General features: G+C 32.3%; 1 protein-coding gene across 2 annotated transcripts in view; it reads right to left on the reverse strand.

The window, feature by feature from the left end:
- Positions 1–835: 835 nt before the first annotated feature.
- The window catches only part of Klhl4 (kelch like family member 4), a 70,699-nt gene continuing 52,417 nt past the window's right edge, over positions 836–19,117 (reverse strand). Inside the window, exons 6-11 of one of the 2 annotated variants that reach the window (XM_016009427.3) lie at positions 15,923–16,091; positions 10,012–10,236; positions 8,214–8,376; positions 6,100–6,312; positions 2,773–2,944; positions 836–2,230 (exon numbers count right to left, since the gene is read on the reverse strand). In XM_016009427.3, the coding sequence (XP_015864913.1) occupies positions 2,171–2,230; positions 2,773–2,944; positions 6,100–6,312; positions 8,214–8,376; positions 10,012–10,236; positions 15,923–16,091 (1,002 nt within the window). In that variant the 3' untranslated portion in view covers positions 836–2,170. Of the gene's footprint in view, positions 2,231–2,772; positions 2,945–6,099; positions 6,313–8,213; positions 8,377–10,011; positions 10,237–15,904; positions 16,092–19,117 lie in introns of both variants that reach the window. The other variant, XM_006991155.4, reaches the window with a different exon arrangement.

Below are 19,117 nucleotides of genomic sequence, written 5' to 3' on the forward strand. Positions count from 1 at the left end.
TTTCATATGCAGCTGTGAAATGGTAGCCCTAGGCGTCATGTGCATTTCTCCTTGAAGTTAATAAGCATTTAAACAGAATATCAAGCTGGAAAAAAAAAAAACATGGCATTCTTTGTCTGTTTGTTTGATTAGGCATTAGTATGGGCACAGTTAGTTTGTTGATACCATGTAATCATTACAGTAACGTTGACAATTTGTGCTAAACAACAGGCCATTTAACATGTAGCTTACCAAATTGTAATTCACAACCTTACTTAAGTGGGCGCCTTAAACTGCAAGATGGGGTTAAAGGCTGAGATATTTGTACTTTCACATTGATTTGATTAAAAAAAAAAAGAAATGTTAATTTAAAACATCTAACCAACCTCTCACCCATGCTACTGTAAACAGCACTAATTGAACTCATTTGGTCACAATGAGTTATAAAAGACAAATACCAAAGTCATGAAAGGAAGACTTGGCTAAGGAGAGAGACGAGATTAGTATTAGTGAAAGAAAAAAGGAGATGGTAGCTCAAGGATGAATATTATCAACATGCATTATGTAAATGTAGGAAATGTCACAAGGCAACTCATTATTATGGATAATTAAAATATGCTAATAGTAAACAGTAAAATCCAGCAAGGTCTTATGTGCTTTAATTCTGTATGATAGTCTCCCTGTCTCACCTCTAGACATAGAAATATCTGTAGCTCTCTGTTGAGAATTAGAGACAAAATATGAAACAAAGGAGGGGAACTGTACATTAACGTTCAAATATTTTAGTTATTGAGGCACTACAGCCTCAGAAGGATCATTCAACATGCACTCGGCGTATTCTAAAACCACAGTCTTTAGAACCAGAGGGAAAAGATTTTATTTAAATTCAATTTGTCAAAGTACAAATACCTTTGTGCAACTTAGGCTGTGATTTAAAAAGAATTAATAGGCAGGAGTAGTATGTTTTATAAGCATCTCTCTGGATTTTGTTGGTTGCTTTGATATTCTACAATACAAAGTTCATTTAAGAGAAGATATTATAGAAATTCTAAAATGGAACATTTACTTGAAAAGTTAACTTCATAAACATGAGTTTTCAATATTTCACCATATTGTTTAATCACTAGGTAGAATAAATGAAAATACAGTTAAAAGCTAAAATACTACTCAAATAGTTTTTTATTTTTTTACTTTCAAAGTGTAGATTTATAGTACATGTGTCCTTACCATTTACTACTGGGTAAACATGGTTATGAAATTGAAAGAAAATCAGGCATTGATGGGTAAAGAGAAGTTATAGAATTGACTGTACTTATTAGACATTTTGGTGTTCCCAAGTGTTAACACTGTGCATCATATTCTCAACTATAATCTTTAGAATTATTTAGATCAACTTTTAACTTAATGGAAGGTGTTTATAGAGAACACATTAAATGCTTGAGAAGAGAATTAATTTCTGTACAAGTGAGGCCCTCACATTCTGAAGCTCAGGCACAGTTTGTATCAATATGATATTCACTGTTACAGAATATAGATTGTATAGGCGACATTATGATATTTTACTGCAAATGAATCTACTAACACACCACGGCATGGAATAGAAAATCTATACACATGTTTTGGCAGATAGTTAGCTAAGAATAATAGCCTGTGAAAAGTTTGACAGTGTGATTAGTATAGCAAATTATATCAATGAATAGTCTATTTCATCTTTGACACAGAAAACCCCTTCTTCTTGGCAAATGTGAGGTATTATTATGTAGGTGAACTATTGTTTGAAACCACACATGATGCTTCAAGGCTTGTCATTATTTTATATTAAGTTATTTCAGACAGTATAGTACCTTTAATAGGAAATGTTTTGCTTCTTAGATCCCTACATGAAAATTGTTAATGCATTCATCACCTTCAAATACTGCCAACTGCCAAATTTTTGTTAGGTACTTTAACATTTTATGGTAATGAGGCTAAACATAACCTATTGGATTTCTCATTAGATTATAATCTGAGACAGCACATAACACTCAAAACTAACATGGAATCCACATTTTTCAGCCTTACAAATGTTAACAATTTCAACTATACATAAAAATGACACAACAGAATTTGAATGTTATCAGCTTCATAAAAGATCATATTTCTTCTTCATTCTTGAAATAAATCCATTTCATTACACTAGCCAATGAGAGTTTCAATGCAGCTTCACAACCACAACACATGCCCCAGCTCGTCCAATGTTGACAGGGACTTCCTAAAACACAAATTAAGAAAGAAAAGAAACACTGTCTTTAGCATAACTGAGAATGTTGACCTTCAGGGAATCTTTACATGTTTTGGCCCAACGTTTGCCTTGTCCTAAAATAAGAAAACTGCAGCTCAGATCATTATAGACTGCAGAATGCTAATAGATCTCAGGTGAAAGTTCAGTTGCTTTGGGATAACTTTTTACATTGGTGACAATCTTCTCAGGGTTTTTTTTTTTCCAACGGTGAACAGCTAATGCTACTACTACTTAAAGGTTTTGTGAAGATTAAATGAAATAATCAATCACAAGAATTTGGCATATATAATTATATTAACATTCTCTGTTAGTGTTCTTTTATGCTTTGAGTAAACAAACAATGAGACAGTGATAGAGCCAAAGTCAGAACTTAGGACTCTTGGGTACCTGTCTACTAAGAAAAGATCTGGTCTGGCTGTACAGAGGAATAACGTGAAATTAATTCCAAAATTAAGCTTTAAAAACTCCTTAAATTCTGAAATATACCAATTTGAAGAATTTTACATGAATACCTCTTTCCATTCATCTTTCTGAGCATCATATGATTCAACAGTATTCAAATAAGTATGACCATCATATCCGCCAACCACATAGAGTTTGTCTCCAAGGGGGCATACAGCAACAGCATCACGAGGAACACTCAAAGGTGCCACGGTTGACCACGAGTCACTTTTGGGGTCATATCTTAAGAGATTTAGGAAGAAAATTGAGAGGCAAAATCCAGTTAAGTTATAATGAAAATCAATAGGCATTAATAAAATGTGTTATTGTGTAAAACACATTATTAGAAATATTGAAAAGCAATATCAAGTGTAGGTTTGCAATACAAGACAAAAGAATTTTCATCTAAGAACATGTACAGGACATAACTCACTTTAGCCACTAGATGGCATGGAAAGCATAGAGAAAGAAGTATTTCCTTTCCTAGTACCATGTATTTCTTCAATCAACTCAATTCATATGTTATACAAATTCAGTATTGAAACATTTTAATAGAAAACTTTTCTACAATTTTGAAGTGTACGCTAAAACCATATAATGTTGAATCTGAGAAGTGTGAAAAGTTAAGCAAATTCATGTAAGTATACAGGAAATGCTCTCTAATCACATTGACCTATTTGTAAAAGCACATTTAAAGTATTTTTTCATATATTACCTTTTACTAATTATGTTAGGATTACAACCTTTAATCTAAAAAATTTTCAATAGATATCCAAAATATCCCATTTTAACTTGTATCTGAATTGATATCAATTAAATACAATTTTAATACTATCAGAAAGCTATAAATTATCAAGACAACCTCTATGTATCATATTTATTATTGAATTCCCTTACTGTGTCACCTCAAATTGTTATGATATGTTGAGACCTAGATCAAGAAAATCTACAGTTGATCCTCTATGTGTTGTATTTTCCAAGTAATACTGCAATTGAGGCTGCTGTGAGTTAAAGTAGTTACATGTACAACAGTTGAGTGAAAATTTGAAGAGGGGTTTCCTTACATATTTACATAAAATCTCAATGATTTTCTATTCATTCATAAATAAATCTCAAAATATTAATATTATCAGGTTATTATCTAGTGAAGAAAATGTTGAATTGTTATGGTTCTGGTTTATTTCTTCATTATTGGCATTCTTGAGGATTGAATGAATCTAGGTCCTTAACATGGTTGACAAGTGTGCTGGCTAAGCCACTTAGCTATAACCCAAGCCCAGGAAATATGAAATTTTAAGAAGGAAATAAAATTATTGAGATTTTTTTTTACAATCTGTAAAGACATGGAGTAGTAGTTATCAAGTAACATGCTGACTATTTCATCATATTCAATTTAAAAAACACCATTTATCTCCATTTCTCCATCTTTTCAGTCTATATAGACAAATACATTAAATATATATTAATTATAATGGAAATTTCTAGTGATCTTGTAAACAAGAGACTTAATCATGGGCTCATTGCACATATAATAGAATAATTGGGAAAATTTCTTTGACTTCTTGAACTTCATTTTTTAATTAACATTATAGAAAAAAATGAACACTGATGGTTTGGGAACCATCTGAGTTAAATGCTTCTGTATTAAATAATGGTTAAGAGAAATCCAGGATAATGGGCAAGTTAACCGTTTTTTCAACAAATAACAATGTTGTAAAAATAAAGCACCTTTTTTTTTCTGTTGTGCTGGTTAGTTTTTGTCAATTTAACAAACTGGAATCACTGGAAAAATGGGACCCTCGGTTAAGGAATTGTCTCCATCAGATTGGCCTGAAGGCATTTCTGTGGGCACTTTTTTCTTGATTAATGACTAATGTGGGGTATTGCATACCAATGTTGGCAGTATCATCCCAGGACAGATGCACCTGGGCTGTATAAGAAAACCAGCTTAGTGAACCATGGGGAACAAGACAATTAGTGTTCCTCCATAGTCTCTGCTTCACTTCTGACTGCACATTTTCATCTATGAACTGAAATAAGTCCCTTCCTCCACTAAGTTAGGATTGGTCAGCAGAGAAGCAAAACAGCCAACTAGAAAACCTTTCTTTCTTTTTCTGTAATGGCTTTAATCATATGTGACATGGGGGGGGGCGTGTATGTGTGTGCATTAGCAAGGACATTTCAACAGAAATTTATGTCCACAAAGTACAAATTCTACCTGTTTCATGAATTTCATTAAGGGCATATTCCCTAAATCATCTGTGTCTTCTGAGATCCAACTGAAAATTTATGATTTGATGATAAATTAACACTATTTTAACTGTTTTTGTGTGGCACAAACTTTGAAAGAGAATACAGACAGATGATCTTTATTTTAAGCAACATATCATGCTATTTATCTGAATCAATGTTTTCCACTCAAGGAGCTTATGTTGCAGAATATTATTTTAAGATGTGTTACATTCATTCATGCTGTGGAGTATTTGTTTAATGATGCAAAGTTGTGTTGCATTATTTATGTTGCATTTGTTTAACTCTGTAAAGCTGTATTATTTTCCTGCCTAAAACACAAGATTGGACTAATAGAGAGCTGAATGCCCAAGAGAGAGGCAGGAGAGAGAAAAAGGAGAGGCTAGCAGGTAGAGAGAATAAGAGGATCAAGAAAAGGAGAAGAGGAGGACGCTAGGGGCCAGCCACTCTGCCACCCAGTCAGCCAACAGAATAAGAAGGAAAGAAAGACATAGAATAGAGAAAGGTAAAATGCCAGAGGCAAAACACATTTAAAGAAAAATGGGATAATTTAAGTTAGAAAAGCTGGCTAAAAATAAGCCAAGCTAAGGCTAGGCATTCATAAGTAAGAATAATTCTCCATGTATTCACTTGGGTGGTGAGTGGGCCCCCAAAGAGCAAAGTGTAAAAACAATCATCTACAAACTTAGCTTTGAGCAAGGAAATACTTTTTGCAATAAGTAAGGTTGGTGTTCAGAACATTAATTTTATTTGGAAATTCTGCCTATAGTGTGTGTGTGTGTGTGTGTGTGTGTGTGTGTGTGTGTGTGTGTGTGTGTGTGTTTGCACTTTGGAGACTGAGTTGAGTTTAAAAACAGTAAACTTAATTTGATTTGAATGGCATTAGTTGATTGATACCTTTTCATAAAATGTCCTTACTCTTTTAGCTCTTTTGTGTCACCACTTTATAATAACTAAACAAATATATTTCATAAAGTTTGATACTAAATTTTAAGGGCTTTTTAAAAAATACTTTGTGTTTAACCATAGGTGTAGAATGTTACAAAGAACAAATCTATTTAAAAGACTAACATATCAGATCACATACTGGTAGTTTCTATTTTTTCTTATTAAAGAAAGGCACAGATAAGCACATGTATAAGACTTACCTTTCTACACAGTCAGAAAGCCTGGAGCAATGGTTAGGAGCAGGGGCATCGTGTCCCCCTACAACATACAAGTATCCATTGTGTGTTGCTACACCTACACCTCCACGTCTTTTGGACATCGGAGCACACAAACTCCACTTGTTAGTGTGTGGGTCAAAGTACTCCATTGACTTGAGGCAGGAACTTCCATCACGCCCACCAATAGCATACAGTCTAGAAAAATAGAGACATTTAAATATGTGTGTGTGGTGTGTGTGTGTGTGTGTGTGTGTGTGTGTGTGTGTGCATGTGTATGTGTGTGTTCACATATTCATACAAAATTCATTTATAGAAATGAAAATGAAGGCATTTCTATTTTCTCATGCTTCATAATGTATATTATAATCCATCACTATTTGCAACAGAAAGGCTAGGTTTATGAATGGGTGTTTATATGTGGCTCTTGGTAAAGCTTAGTCTATTCCAAATATTCCTCTTTGATTTTTGTTAAAGTAAATCTAACTTAACACTAAAAGGTCTGGAAAATGATTATGGGCAGAAAGCCAGAAGGTATACAATGTTTTATTTTTGTATATGGTCCCAACAATCAATTTCAGTGCAGTTGCAGTTATAGAAGTCCGACTGCTCCACTTGACACTTTCTGTCATGGATAAACTGCTTAGTATGAAATATTTTTCCTGAAAGATATTTATATAAACATACTAAAGAAATAGAATAGAATTGAGAAGGTGGATTATTCTTAGGAAGAAAATGTAGCTATTAAACTTTCCTTAGTGGCTTATAACTGTCAATTATTTTAATATATAATATTTTAACTTAAATTTTATACTATAATAATAAAGATGATAAACATTATTAAACCATATGCTTGTAACTTTCTTTCACACTGAATTGCAAACAACAGAAACTCAGTAAATCAAAATGAAATAAATTCCAAGTTGTTGATTTGAGTCTGGTGTGATGTATAGAGGTGATTATGGAACTGAATCACTTGATATCACCAGGTTAGATTTGTCAGTTTAAGATTATGTGAAACTTCAAAATATTATGGATAGGGACCTATTTCTGTTTTAAATATTTCCTATTTCTTTTTGTGTTGAGTTCTAAAATATATCTGTGCTGATTTTCTACTGAACGTGTTTATATGTTTTATGCATAGTAGTATAGAATTACATAGATCTTGTTGACACTGGTTACTCTATTGTCTGAAATTCCTATCATGTAAGCTATCCTATATGCTACCTTGAGAGGTTCCATGTCTATGAAAACAAACATGTAAGCAGCATTATACAGGTTATATTTAGTAATATATATATATATATATATATATATGTGAATGTGAAAATAATGAATGAAAAAGAGGCCATAAATTTGAAAGAAAGAAATGAAAATTATCTGAGATAGTTTAGTGGAAGGAAAGGGGAGGGAGAAATGATATAATTATAATATAATCTTAATGATAGAATAAAAAAATTAAAAACTAAAGAAAACCATTAAAATTAAGTGGTACTAATTCAATGCTTGGCAATATCATTAGACATTATTAGCTTGTTTTCACAAGATCAGGAAAAAGTAAATCTTCAGAATGGGAAAACCAGATGGAATTTAATACTTTTGAACCTTAAACTCTCAGAGGAGAGATTACTAAACAAAAAAGTTACCTTATTCATAAATATGGGCAAATGATTTTATATATTTAGGGTAAATAGAAATGCAAAATGTACCATTCATTTAGGGTAAATTGGAAATGGTTATCTTCAATAGTATTTCTCAAATTCATATGTATATACTTTTCTTCATTAAAATCTCATTAAAAAGGAGATTCTAAGTATTTTGAGACAAGGCTGAGATGCAATATCTGTCCCAAAGAATGCTCATATTTCTTGTTCCAGGACCAAATTTTGAACAGGAAAAGTCTATAAAATACTTAACAAAGTATTTATTGTAGACAACTATTTTCCATCATAAAGAATGGAAGTTTCCACTAAATGACTTTTATAATCGCTAATAAGGATGTTTTGATAGTGTAGAATGTCTATTGATTGATGATCATAATACTGAAACTCTATACTGCATGGTCTGGTAGCAAAAATAGTTTTTATGTTTAAGCTTACTTGTTGTTTAATGCAACAACTCCAACTGTGCTTCTAGGAGTTGACATGCTGGCCACATAATTCCACTGACGTCCATCAGGATCCCATCTTTCTACAGTATTTAGATAACTCCATCCATCATGACCTCCAACAGCATACATTGGTCCTTCAAGTGTGGCTACACCTAAAGGATAACATAGTATAAGGGATCGTCTATGTATGTCTTATGCAATACATGTATTTTCACTTTAGAAGCAACTAACTGCTTTAAGAAAACTGTATTTTGTATCTAAAATAGTTTTCTGCCCATGTGAATAATTAATTGCTTCTCATATGAGGCTAAATATTGTCTTATTATCATAGAAGAACTTCCACTGATCACTATATACCATGGAAAACTATCATTCTTGTATAACTAAAAATCAACAGAAGTAAAGAGCATAATACTAGGAAAGCAATTAAAATGGAAACTAACATTTCTCTGGGATCATTTCAGCACTTTTTAAAAATGAAAACACATACAGGATAGGATGCTTAACATAAGATGAACTTTTGGGCTTAATGTGGAATGTTTTTTTTCAATTCTTATTTGAATACAGGGTTAAAATTATTTCCTTCAGATAATTCACTAGGCCTTCATTTTTGAAGTTTACCTGGAAGTTTTTGTTAGAAATTATAAATGATCTCTTTTTTCACTTACATCTTAATCAGACTCTCATTGTGTTTTGAACATCCATTTCACATATGTGATTACTAACATTTGTTAGGTTGTATTTTTAAAAGCTTGCTTTTATTTCTTTGCAGGACATGTACATATGTAAGTATTACTTTGATATAACAGATAATAACTACATTGTGTATGATTTAGCAGAAACAACCTATTAAATAAATGGTGAGAAAATTCCAGTCCAGGAGCTGACATTTAGTAGCCATATATATGTTTATTGTGCTAATTAGAGAAATAACTCAGTGTTTAAAAGTGGGTCCTGATCTTGCCAAGGACTGGATGAGTTAAGTTCTGGACTGGATGAGTTAAGTTCTGGCACTCATGTTTGGCAGCTCACAATTGTCTGTAACTCCAGCTCCAAGAAATCTGACACCTTCTTCTGATCTCGAAGGCACCATTTTCATGTTCATAAACCCACACATAGACACATTTGCCTACAACTAATTTTTAAAATGAACTTTAAAAGCATATTGTGTAAACAAAATGTCAAATACTCTGTTTTTCAAGTACCATAATATTTTAAGCACATGGAACATAGTATAAAGAATGTACCTTGAAAAATACCCAGGAGAACTAGAGTTCCCCACTATTCTAAATAACCTTACTCACTCTTAAACTGCTTAGAAACCGCTGACTTAGTTATACTTTAGAGCTCTGTGTTAATAATAAATATATTTATCCTGGACCTGAATCCAAAATCTTTCAGTGAATGCAAATTTGGTTGTTGTGGCAGAGGCATAATTTTCTAACTAGAACTTATAATACTTTACCATTGTCAAAACTTTTACACTCTCAACTGAGCTTAGAGAAAGTGTTCTATTGCCTTTTATAATCTCCATAAAATATTCTTTCTGAAAAATAGTATCTTCTCTGAAATGGAACCCTTTCGAAGTTGGTGGAAGGGACATAAAATTAAAATATACCATTATGTTACAATTGAAAATTTCCATGGGCTCTTCAGGTTTGCTTAACCTTCACAGGACTTTTAAGCCACTATTATTCTTGGAATAAGTCCAGTAAAGTGCTGCTATATCTAATTTGAAAAGCTTTCCTGTATATTTTTGAGAAATTATATAACATTAAATATTTTACCTAGCCCATGCCTATGTGTTGACATAGGAGGCATCACAACCCAGGTTTTGGTAACTGGATTGAAACATTCCACAGTATTCAAAGTTTTTAAACCATCTCTTCCTCCCACGACGTAAAGTTTATTATCAACAACTGCAACTCCAAACTGAAGTCTACGACCACTCATAGTGCCAATATGGATCCAACTGTTGGTTCTGAGGTCATACTTCTCAATTGTAGTAGTACCTGTTAAAGATGTAATTAGCAATGACAAAATCATGTTAAAATTCTAAGTTGGGTTATTTCACATTATTTGTTTTAATTGACAGCTTAGCACCAGGAAAAAGAGCTCAAATTAAATTAACTAGCTCAGATGACAGTACTAACTGAAGAATAAGGCAATGAGTGATAACTCCACCACTTTTGAATTAAACTGGAATAGTGAGAAGAAAATAGTATAATATATGTGGTTTATGTCATCAAAGTATGATTTTGGTGCTAATATTAAATATAACATGAAATATAATTGTGGCTAAATTACTGGTCATACCAATACAGGTCTTGAATATCGTATACATAATGAAAAAGCCCATAGCTTGGATTCTGTTATTAGATATTTATATAAAGTGTCGGTTGAATTAATATTCACTCCTATCTATAGTTCACTGAATCCAGTGAATTGAAGTTTTAATTATGATAATCATTCTTTATTTGTATTTTCTATAATTTAAGAATTTCTTTGTTCTATGTATATAGATGTGTGCGTGTGTGTGTGTGTTTAAAATTATTTAAAACAAAGTAAATATTAGATGGATGATTAAATAATCAGGAATTAAAATTCCTTTCATGTAGGTTTTTGGCATTGTTTCTCAAACTTTTCCATGGTGGTTATGTGAAAAATTGCAGTAAAGTTACAGAATTCTGAAGAATTACCTCAATGATGAATGTTTTAATTTAAACTTCTGAAATATCAATTTAGTGATGTAGTATACTCTCATCAGTGCAATAGTAAATTCTAACTATTATTGTAATGAATGATTCAATTCTGTAAACAATGTATTTTGTCATTCACTAAAAGTTGTTATTGAGTGTTTTCAGTTAAAGCTGGTTTTGCACAATGGCTAGGCTTCTAATGAAAAGATTCAAGTTGATTGAATTAGTATTCACTCCTACAGTTTATCACATGGATAAGCAAAACATTTCCCACATATTCTTAACTGGTAGATTTGTGGGAAAATACTTCATTGAAATAAAAATAACAATGAAAATGAAGTTAACATCTGCAGTGCTGTCATTGATAGCTGTACGGCTATTGTCTGGAGCATATAAAGGCAGAATAGGCAGAACATATATTGTATCTATAGCTAATTTATCTTGATTTAGGTCATCTTTTCTGCACTATAAATATTTAGATGACACTGTTAAAAATGAAGTACATACAAATTCCTGTATGATTTCAAATCCAGTTTTCTGTGAATGTTATTATGTTTCTGTTTAATTATTACAATTTTCAAAAATCTTTCTTTTCATTCTTCTGATTTGTTTTATTATTGTTTTAATCAGTAAAAATTATAGTTAATTTAGATTAGAATTAAAAATTAAGCTATGCTAATTATTAAGAAAATATAGAGAGCAATGGAAAGGTAAATAGGTTAAGAAATTACACAAGGCTGCATTAGTTTACTATCTCATAAATATTGAGCTTGAAATATTTAGCTATCTGCTTTATGTCAGATCAGTTTTCTAGGGCATTAGTCTAGCTACAGAAGGTAAGATTTTCTTTTAATTCTTTATTACAATCACAAAAGTTTTGATTAGTGGTTCTTTCATGATATACTGTAGTCATTAATGTTAGCATTAGACATTTGTGTGATATCTGTATTTAATTGTAGTTCTGTATCTATTATATGATACAGAACCAAAACTAAACAACAGAGTACTATATTCCTAGACATTAATAGGTGAAATTTCAAAAGGCATCTTTAAGGTAATTGAAAAAATATACTATAAGGAAAGGCATATATAGCACTGTGAAAAAAATGTACCGATAAGTGCTTTTTCAATATAATACTGATATATAAAAGCAGATACTACCCTTTATATGTTCTTGTGCTTACTACTTAGATTTTGTATCAAATTCTTTACTGTTTTATTGTTGTTCTTAAGTGCTCACTCTGGTTTTTCAAGAACCTGAAACCACAAAGTGTAGGGAGGGTTTTGCTGCTATCCATTCTAGAATAGGGAAAATAGAGATAAAGGAACATGACTTTTAGTAAGAATTCATTCAATAGAATTTCAAGATTATGTAATCTTATATTGCCCCTAGTAGAAGTAATAGAAGCTCTCTTCCAGTATTATGGTCAGACATGAAGTGTTTTCAAAAGTACTTGAAACTTCTAGCTCTTACTATTTTCCTAATAGTTGGCAACTTCCAATAGAGCTTTATATGGTGTCTCTATATACAAAGAACTCAGAGACCCTCAAAATGAAAGGCTTACTTGCCTTCCAAACAAAACTGTGGTAACAGAGTTCAGATATAAAAATTTTATATTTTGCTTATCTTTAGAATCAGACATCAAACTTTATATACTTATAATCATTTTATTGTTTAAAAAATCCCTTCATTTAAGGATAATATAGACAAGAAATGCTTGAAAATGACAATATAGAAGCAAATGTAACAAACACACACACACACACACACACACACACACACACACACACACACACACACACATAATGGCTTTTCTACTGTACCAGAGAAGTGTCTCAGTGGGTCAAAGTGCCAGCAGCTAAATCTGATGGTTTGCATCTGATCTCAAGGTGACAACTGATGCCTGTAAATCGTTTCCATGTACACACTGTGACACACATATGCTCACACATACAATTAATAAATAAAATGAACAAAAGTCTCAACACTTAAAAATGATTCTATATTGCAGATTGTGTCTTTAAAGATATCACAAACTAGAACCAGAATTTATAGCTCAAAGTTAGAGCATTAGTCTAGCATGTGTTAAACGCTGGACTGATTCCCAGCACAGAAAGAAAAAAATCACAACGAATGATAACTGCATTCATGTTTTGCACTTAGTACCTTTAGCTTTTATTTTAAGTACCAAGAAGATGTTAATGTTATTCTATTCAATGCACTAAAGTCAGGTTTAGTTGCTCATGTCCATAATACCAAAGCTCAGGAGACTGATTCAGGAGGGTTGCCATTACCTTTAGGTCAGCCTAGGCTACAGAAGCAAAAGGTAAACCAAAATGTGAAAAATAAAACAATAAAATACCAAATTATCAAACCTTAAATTAATTATGGTATCCTATAAGATTTGTTATTTTCTGAAGAACAGTAGTTATATGAAGTAGTTTCAAAATTTTGGAAATAATTCCATCTACAATCTCATTTTCAGAAGTGTTAAATTTTATATATATTTTCTAGAGTTTATATACTGAAATTTAGTGCAAAATATGGCAAAATTTAGAGGTGTTTGCATTAGAAGAACTGATAAGATGAGGAATAGTTACTCTCCAAAATGGATTAATTCTGCTATCACAATACTCAGTTATTATAAAACCTGACTATTTCCAAGCAAAAATCAGACAGGAGATGAGAAATGATTAATGGAGGGAGTGAATAGTAATAAAAAATTCTATGTTATATGTACATATATGAAAATGTCATAACGATACTACTGTATTCTACAATTAATGGACACTAATAAAATTCAAAGTTGCTCCTCTGTATGCTCTTTACTATTTTCACTTTCTTTCTTTTCTGTCCTTCCAGCTCATATATTTTTTTATTATTTTAAATTTCTGAGACTCAGATACTCGGTTATAGTAACAGAAAATTCATTAAATGTAAAAATTTTGTAATTAATTGACATATTTTTTATGTCCTATTCCAATTTTCAATGGAAATAATGGATTGTTCCTAGGATAAACCTTCAAGTTATAGGTTGTTTTGCCAATCTATCAAAAGTAAATTTCACTGGGCTGTGGTGGCGCACACCTTTAATCCCAGCACTCAGGAGGTAGAGCCAGGTGGATCTCTGTGAGTTCGAGGACATCCTGGTCTACAGAGCTAGATCCAGGACAGGCACCAAAAAACACAGAGAAACCCTGTCTCAAAAAACCAAATAAATAAGCCGGGCGGTGGTGGCGCATGCCTTTAATCCCAGCACTCGGGAGGCAGAGCCAGGCGGATCTCTGTGAGTTCGAGGCCAGCCTGGGCTACCAAGTGAGTCCCAGGAAAGGCACAAAGCTACACAGAGAAACCCTGTCTCAAAAAACCAAAAAAAAAAAAAAACCACTAAATAAATAAACAAATAAATACATTTCAGTTTATGATTTACCAGTATGCTTACTTTCTTCACAATAAACTTTATTTATAACATCTTTGCTTCAGTTTGGAGAGATGATTCAATTGGCAAGTGCAAAAACTTCCCTTTCATAGGATACAGGCTCTATTTCCAACACCCACTTGATGGCTCAAAATCACCTGTAACTCCATTCTAAGGGATCTGATATCTATCTCTTCTAGTCTTCTTGAGACTCTACTTGTGGCCACCAAACATACGTATGATTCACAGACATGTATGAAAACAAAACACCCTTGCATATAAAATAAAATAATAAAAAATAAATCCGGGCTGGAGAGATGGCTCAGCCGTTAAAGGCTAGGCTCACAACCAAAAATATAAGAGTTCGGTTCCCAGCACCCACGGCTGTCTCTCCAGCCACTAAAAAAAAAAAAAATAAATAATAATAAAAATAAATAAATAAATCCTTGCTTTGTTATTTTATCCAAAAGCAGCATAAGAAGGCAAAAAAAATCACATGCAAATAGCAAAGCCCTGGGCAAAAAAAATATTCAAGAAAGGGAAGGATAATGGCTTTAGAAACTGCTTCTTTAATTTCCTGGAATTCTTATTTATATAAAATTAAGCTTTTATTGCAATTTTGAATTGATGGTCTTACTGTCAGCACTTCAGTATTTTTTGTTTGTTTGTTTTGATTTTCTTTTTTTATTTTATAATTTAATTTAATTTTACATATCAGCCACGGATTCCCCTGTCCTCCCTCCTCCACCTCCTCACCCTCCCCCCAATCCATCCCCCATTCCCATCTCCTCCAGGGCAAGGACTCCCCTGGGGATCAGCTCAGCCTGGTAGATTCAGTGGACGCAGTTCCAGTCCCCTCCTCTCTTCACCCAGGCTGAACAAAGTGTCCCTGCATAGGCCCCAGGTTCCAAACAGCCAGCGCATGCACTAAGGACAGGTCCTGGTCCCACTGCCTGGGGGCCTCCCAAACAGTTCAAGCTAATGAACTGTCTCACTTATCCAAAGGGCCTGAGGAGCCCCCAACTGAATCAGTATTTTTTATAATTAGTCTTTAAGCATGTAGCTGAGTTGAGAGCAAAAGTACATTTGGATGCATTTATCTCTTTCAAAAATAGATAGACATACAGATAGATAAATGGATGGATGGATGGATGGATGGATGGATGGATGGATGGATGGATGGATGGATGGATGGATAGATGGATGATGGGCGGGCCGGTAGGCAGACAGACAGACAGACAGACTGATAGGTAGGTAGATAGATAAATTTTCCCTGAAATGATTTGACAGGGAAAACTGAATGTTCAAAACTAGAATTGTGTTCATAAAGTAAAATCCCTATTAAGAATTTAGCCAGTCATAATTCATGGTGTACAATCCATATGATGAGAAGAAAAATGAGGTCACAGAATCACATAAGCTACCCTAATTATGAAAATCAGCTTCGGATACACTTACTTAACAAGGATTTAATAGCATCCTTATAACGTGGAGGCTGTTAGAAATAGCTCTTCTTTTTCAAATGGAGATATTTTCCCAATCAATTAATGTGTTGCTTTTACCTTTAGCAGCATCCATACCTCCCACAGCATAAAGTGCCCCCACAGTTGACTTTCTAGGTTTTGTACGAGGGCTTTGCAACATGGATCTTCTCTCAGGCAAGAGATGATACTTCATAGCTTCCATTAACAGCTTCTGACACTCCAGATCATCAGTAAACATTGAACTGTTTTCCAGATCTGCAAGTAACTGGAAAGTAATGATGCACAGCACATATATAAGGATTCCAACATCAGAAAGAGCATGGTTCATTTCTATATCATGAAAGTATAAGTATGAGAAAAGACACAAAAAGAATTTTCAAAAGTAATCAAATAGACTAGCTATAGCCACACAAAGCTGGATATCTTCATCTACTACTTGTAGCTAATGCAAGCAGTACATATTTTTGTATATTTGAGCTATTACAGATGTCATGAAAACATGATCTGTTAAGATATTATTCCCTGTATTTGTACTGTATCTTTATCATTACATCACAGCATTGCTCTGAAAGTGTATGCTTTTTAAGGTGAAATAATGTACATATGTGAGTAATTACTAGTCAAGACCAGCAAAAGTGGGTGATAGATATTGTCATTACCTGATACAATATAGGATCCTAAATAACAATGATGAAATATAGGTAAAAGATTGCTCCCAAGATTAACTGGGGAAAATTCAAAGACATATTTCAGATTGGTGACATCTATTATACTCTATTCATTTCTTTGAAGTTTTGGATCCACAGTGGTATAGTATATCAAAAGAAATAACAAACACATTTGCTGGAGTAAAATTGTTAATCTCATCCCATAAGATTTCTATGACATTTACTTCTTTTCTGGTTAACTTTAGTTCTCTTTTATTTAAAGTTGTAATTCTCTGGTGAATCACGATTTTGTTTGCCTGATAAAACTGTAGGCATTTCTTTAATGTGGTATTTGAAATAGGTTTGAAGACTAAGCTACACAACTTTCCTCTTAAAAACACTTTATAGATTTATCATCTTCATATATTCTATTTTCATAGTGTTTGTTTAGAATTTATTAACTTGTCTTAGAAAGCCTAAGTGCTCATATCATTGCCTATTACTAACAGTATCAGGAAGTTTTCACATAAAACATATTTTAGTAATAAAGCATTATTAAATTTGAGAGAACAAGATTTGTATGATTAGGCATGACACATCCCTTCATTCTAATACAGAAAAGTATAAACTAATACATTCTGAGAAATACCAAATCTACACAAAGAACTGTAAATTTAAGAGCTTCAGATACAGAAATGTTTCTCAGGATTTTGTATGCCTAAAAATATCTGATACACATGTTAAGAGATATATTATTAAGTCTGATTATAGACAATGATTTGGCTGGTCAGAGTAGGGCCTAAGAACATAGAGTCTAAAAAGGTCATAGACGATATCTTGTTGCTGCTCTGAGGACATTTCATACATCATTGAATTACAGAATCTAATAAGTTGTCTAGAAACTCATGTTCACACAAAAATAAATTTTCTACAAATTCTGAATTTCAGCTATCTGGTCTTTGTTTAGTATCTTGAGAGCAACATTATATATGCATATATATTTAAGGAGTAATCTTTTAGGTATTACTATTGTCTATTCTTTTGTATAAACAATATGCTCAAGAATGCAGTTGATATCATGTCATTGAATATATGTATATATTCAAAGGGCATATGAAGTTTCATAGTTTTTAATTAACAGAAGAGCTTATTAGGAACTATATGATAGCAAAAGCAGTTCTAAGAAGATGCTAATGCTTTCATTAAAAAAAACAAAATCCAAACAATGTAACAATGCATTTTGATACCATAATTATATTAATAACAATCTATACTCAAAGTCAATAAATAGAAAGAAATACCAAAAGTCATTGCAGAAAATAATGGAATGGAGAATAGAAGAACATTAAAAAGAATCAATGAAATACACAAAGGTAAGGGCCCAATTTACCAAGATGATAGCTGAAAAAAGAAACACTAAAATAGAGACAAATTCATTCCAAAGAATCATTAGTGAATACTTTCAAAATTTTTATTTCAAAGCTTCTGGAAAGTCTATGATAAGGCGTAAATTCATAGGCAGATACATCCTACTAAAATTTAATTCAGAGGTTATAAAAGTGTTAATAATAGTATAAAAATAGTGAGCCAAAAGATTCAAGCTTTATCAAAGTATCCCAACAAAGAAAAAGACAAGACTGGACAGATCCATTGATGAATTCTACCAGATATTTAAAGAAGAATTAACATAAATGTATCTTAGACCATGCAATAAAGGAGAAATAGATGGAATTCTATAAAAAAAACTTTACTAAAAGGAGCTATGATTATCCCGAACCTTTGTTTGTATGAGAAGGAAACACACACAAAATAGAAAAATTTAGACCAATTTCCCTAGTAAAATTAGACACAAAATATATCAATAAAATATTTGCGAATGGAGTTGAATAATATATAAAAACTGTCATACAATATTATCAAATGTGCTTCACTTGTGGTATATGAAGAAGCTACTACAAATGTATATCAACAAATGTAAAACAGTAAGTTAATAGACTCAGGTAAAGAAACCACAAGATGAATTTAATAAATGTAAAACAATATCAACAACAAGAAAAGCCTTCAGTGAATTTCAACATACCTTCAGGATAAAAAGCTCTGAAGAAATTGTTACTAGAAGAAAAACACCTCAATATAATAAAGAGTATGTAAGGGAAATTCATATTCTGCTTAAGGTATCATGATATTCAATTTCATATAGTACAACAGAACCATTGTAACAAAATAAGCATGGCATTGTCATAACAACTTGTGCATATAAACACACACACACTCACACATATACGTATAGATCACTGAAACAGGCAAAAGACTGTGAAAGAAACTGCATTACTTGGGCAGTTATTAAAAGGGAAGAAACTGAAAGAATTTCCCTTTAAAGCACAGAGTATACAAGAGTGGCCACTCTTTCTACTCAATAGAATTGTTTGAATAATAATAATATTTCAATTATTATTCAATAAATTGTTTGAATTATTAGCTAAATCTATGAGGGAAACTATAATAGTGATTCAAATAGGAAAAGAACTTCAATTATTTGGATACATACTTATGATTATATATGTAAAAGGCTCTAAGGACTTGACTACAAGAGTCTTAGATGGGCTAAACACTTTCAGAAAAGTAACAAGATACAAACTTGATA

The sequence above is a fragment of the Peromyscus maniculatus genome, chromosome X (assembly GCF_049852395.1).
Source record: "Peromyscus maniculatus bairdii isolate BWxNUB_F1_BW_parent chromosome X, HU_Pman_BW_mat_3.1, whole genome shotgun sequence".
In the NCBI taxonomy this organism is placed as follows: Eukaryota; Metazoa; Chordata; class Mammalia; order Rodentia; family Cricetidae; genus Peromyscus; species Peromyscus maniculatus.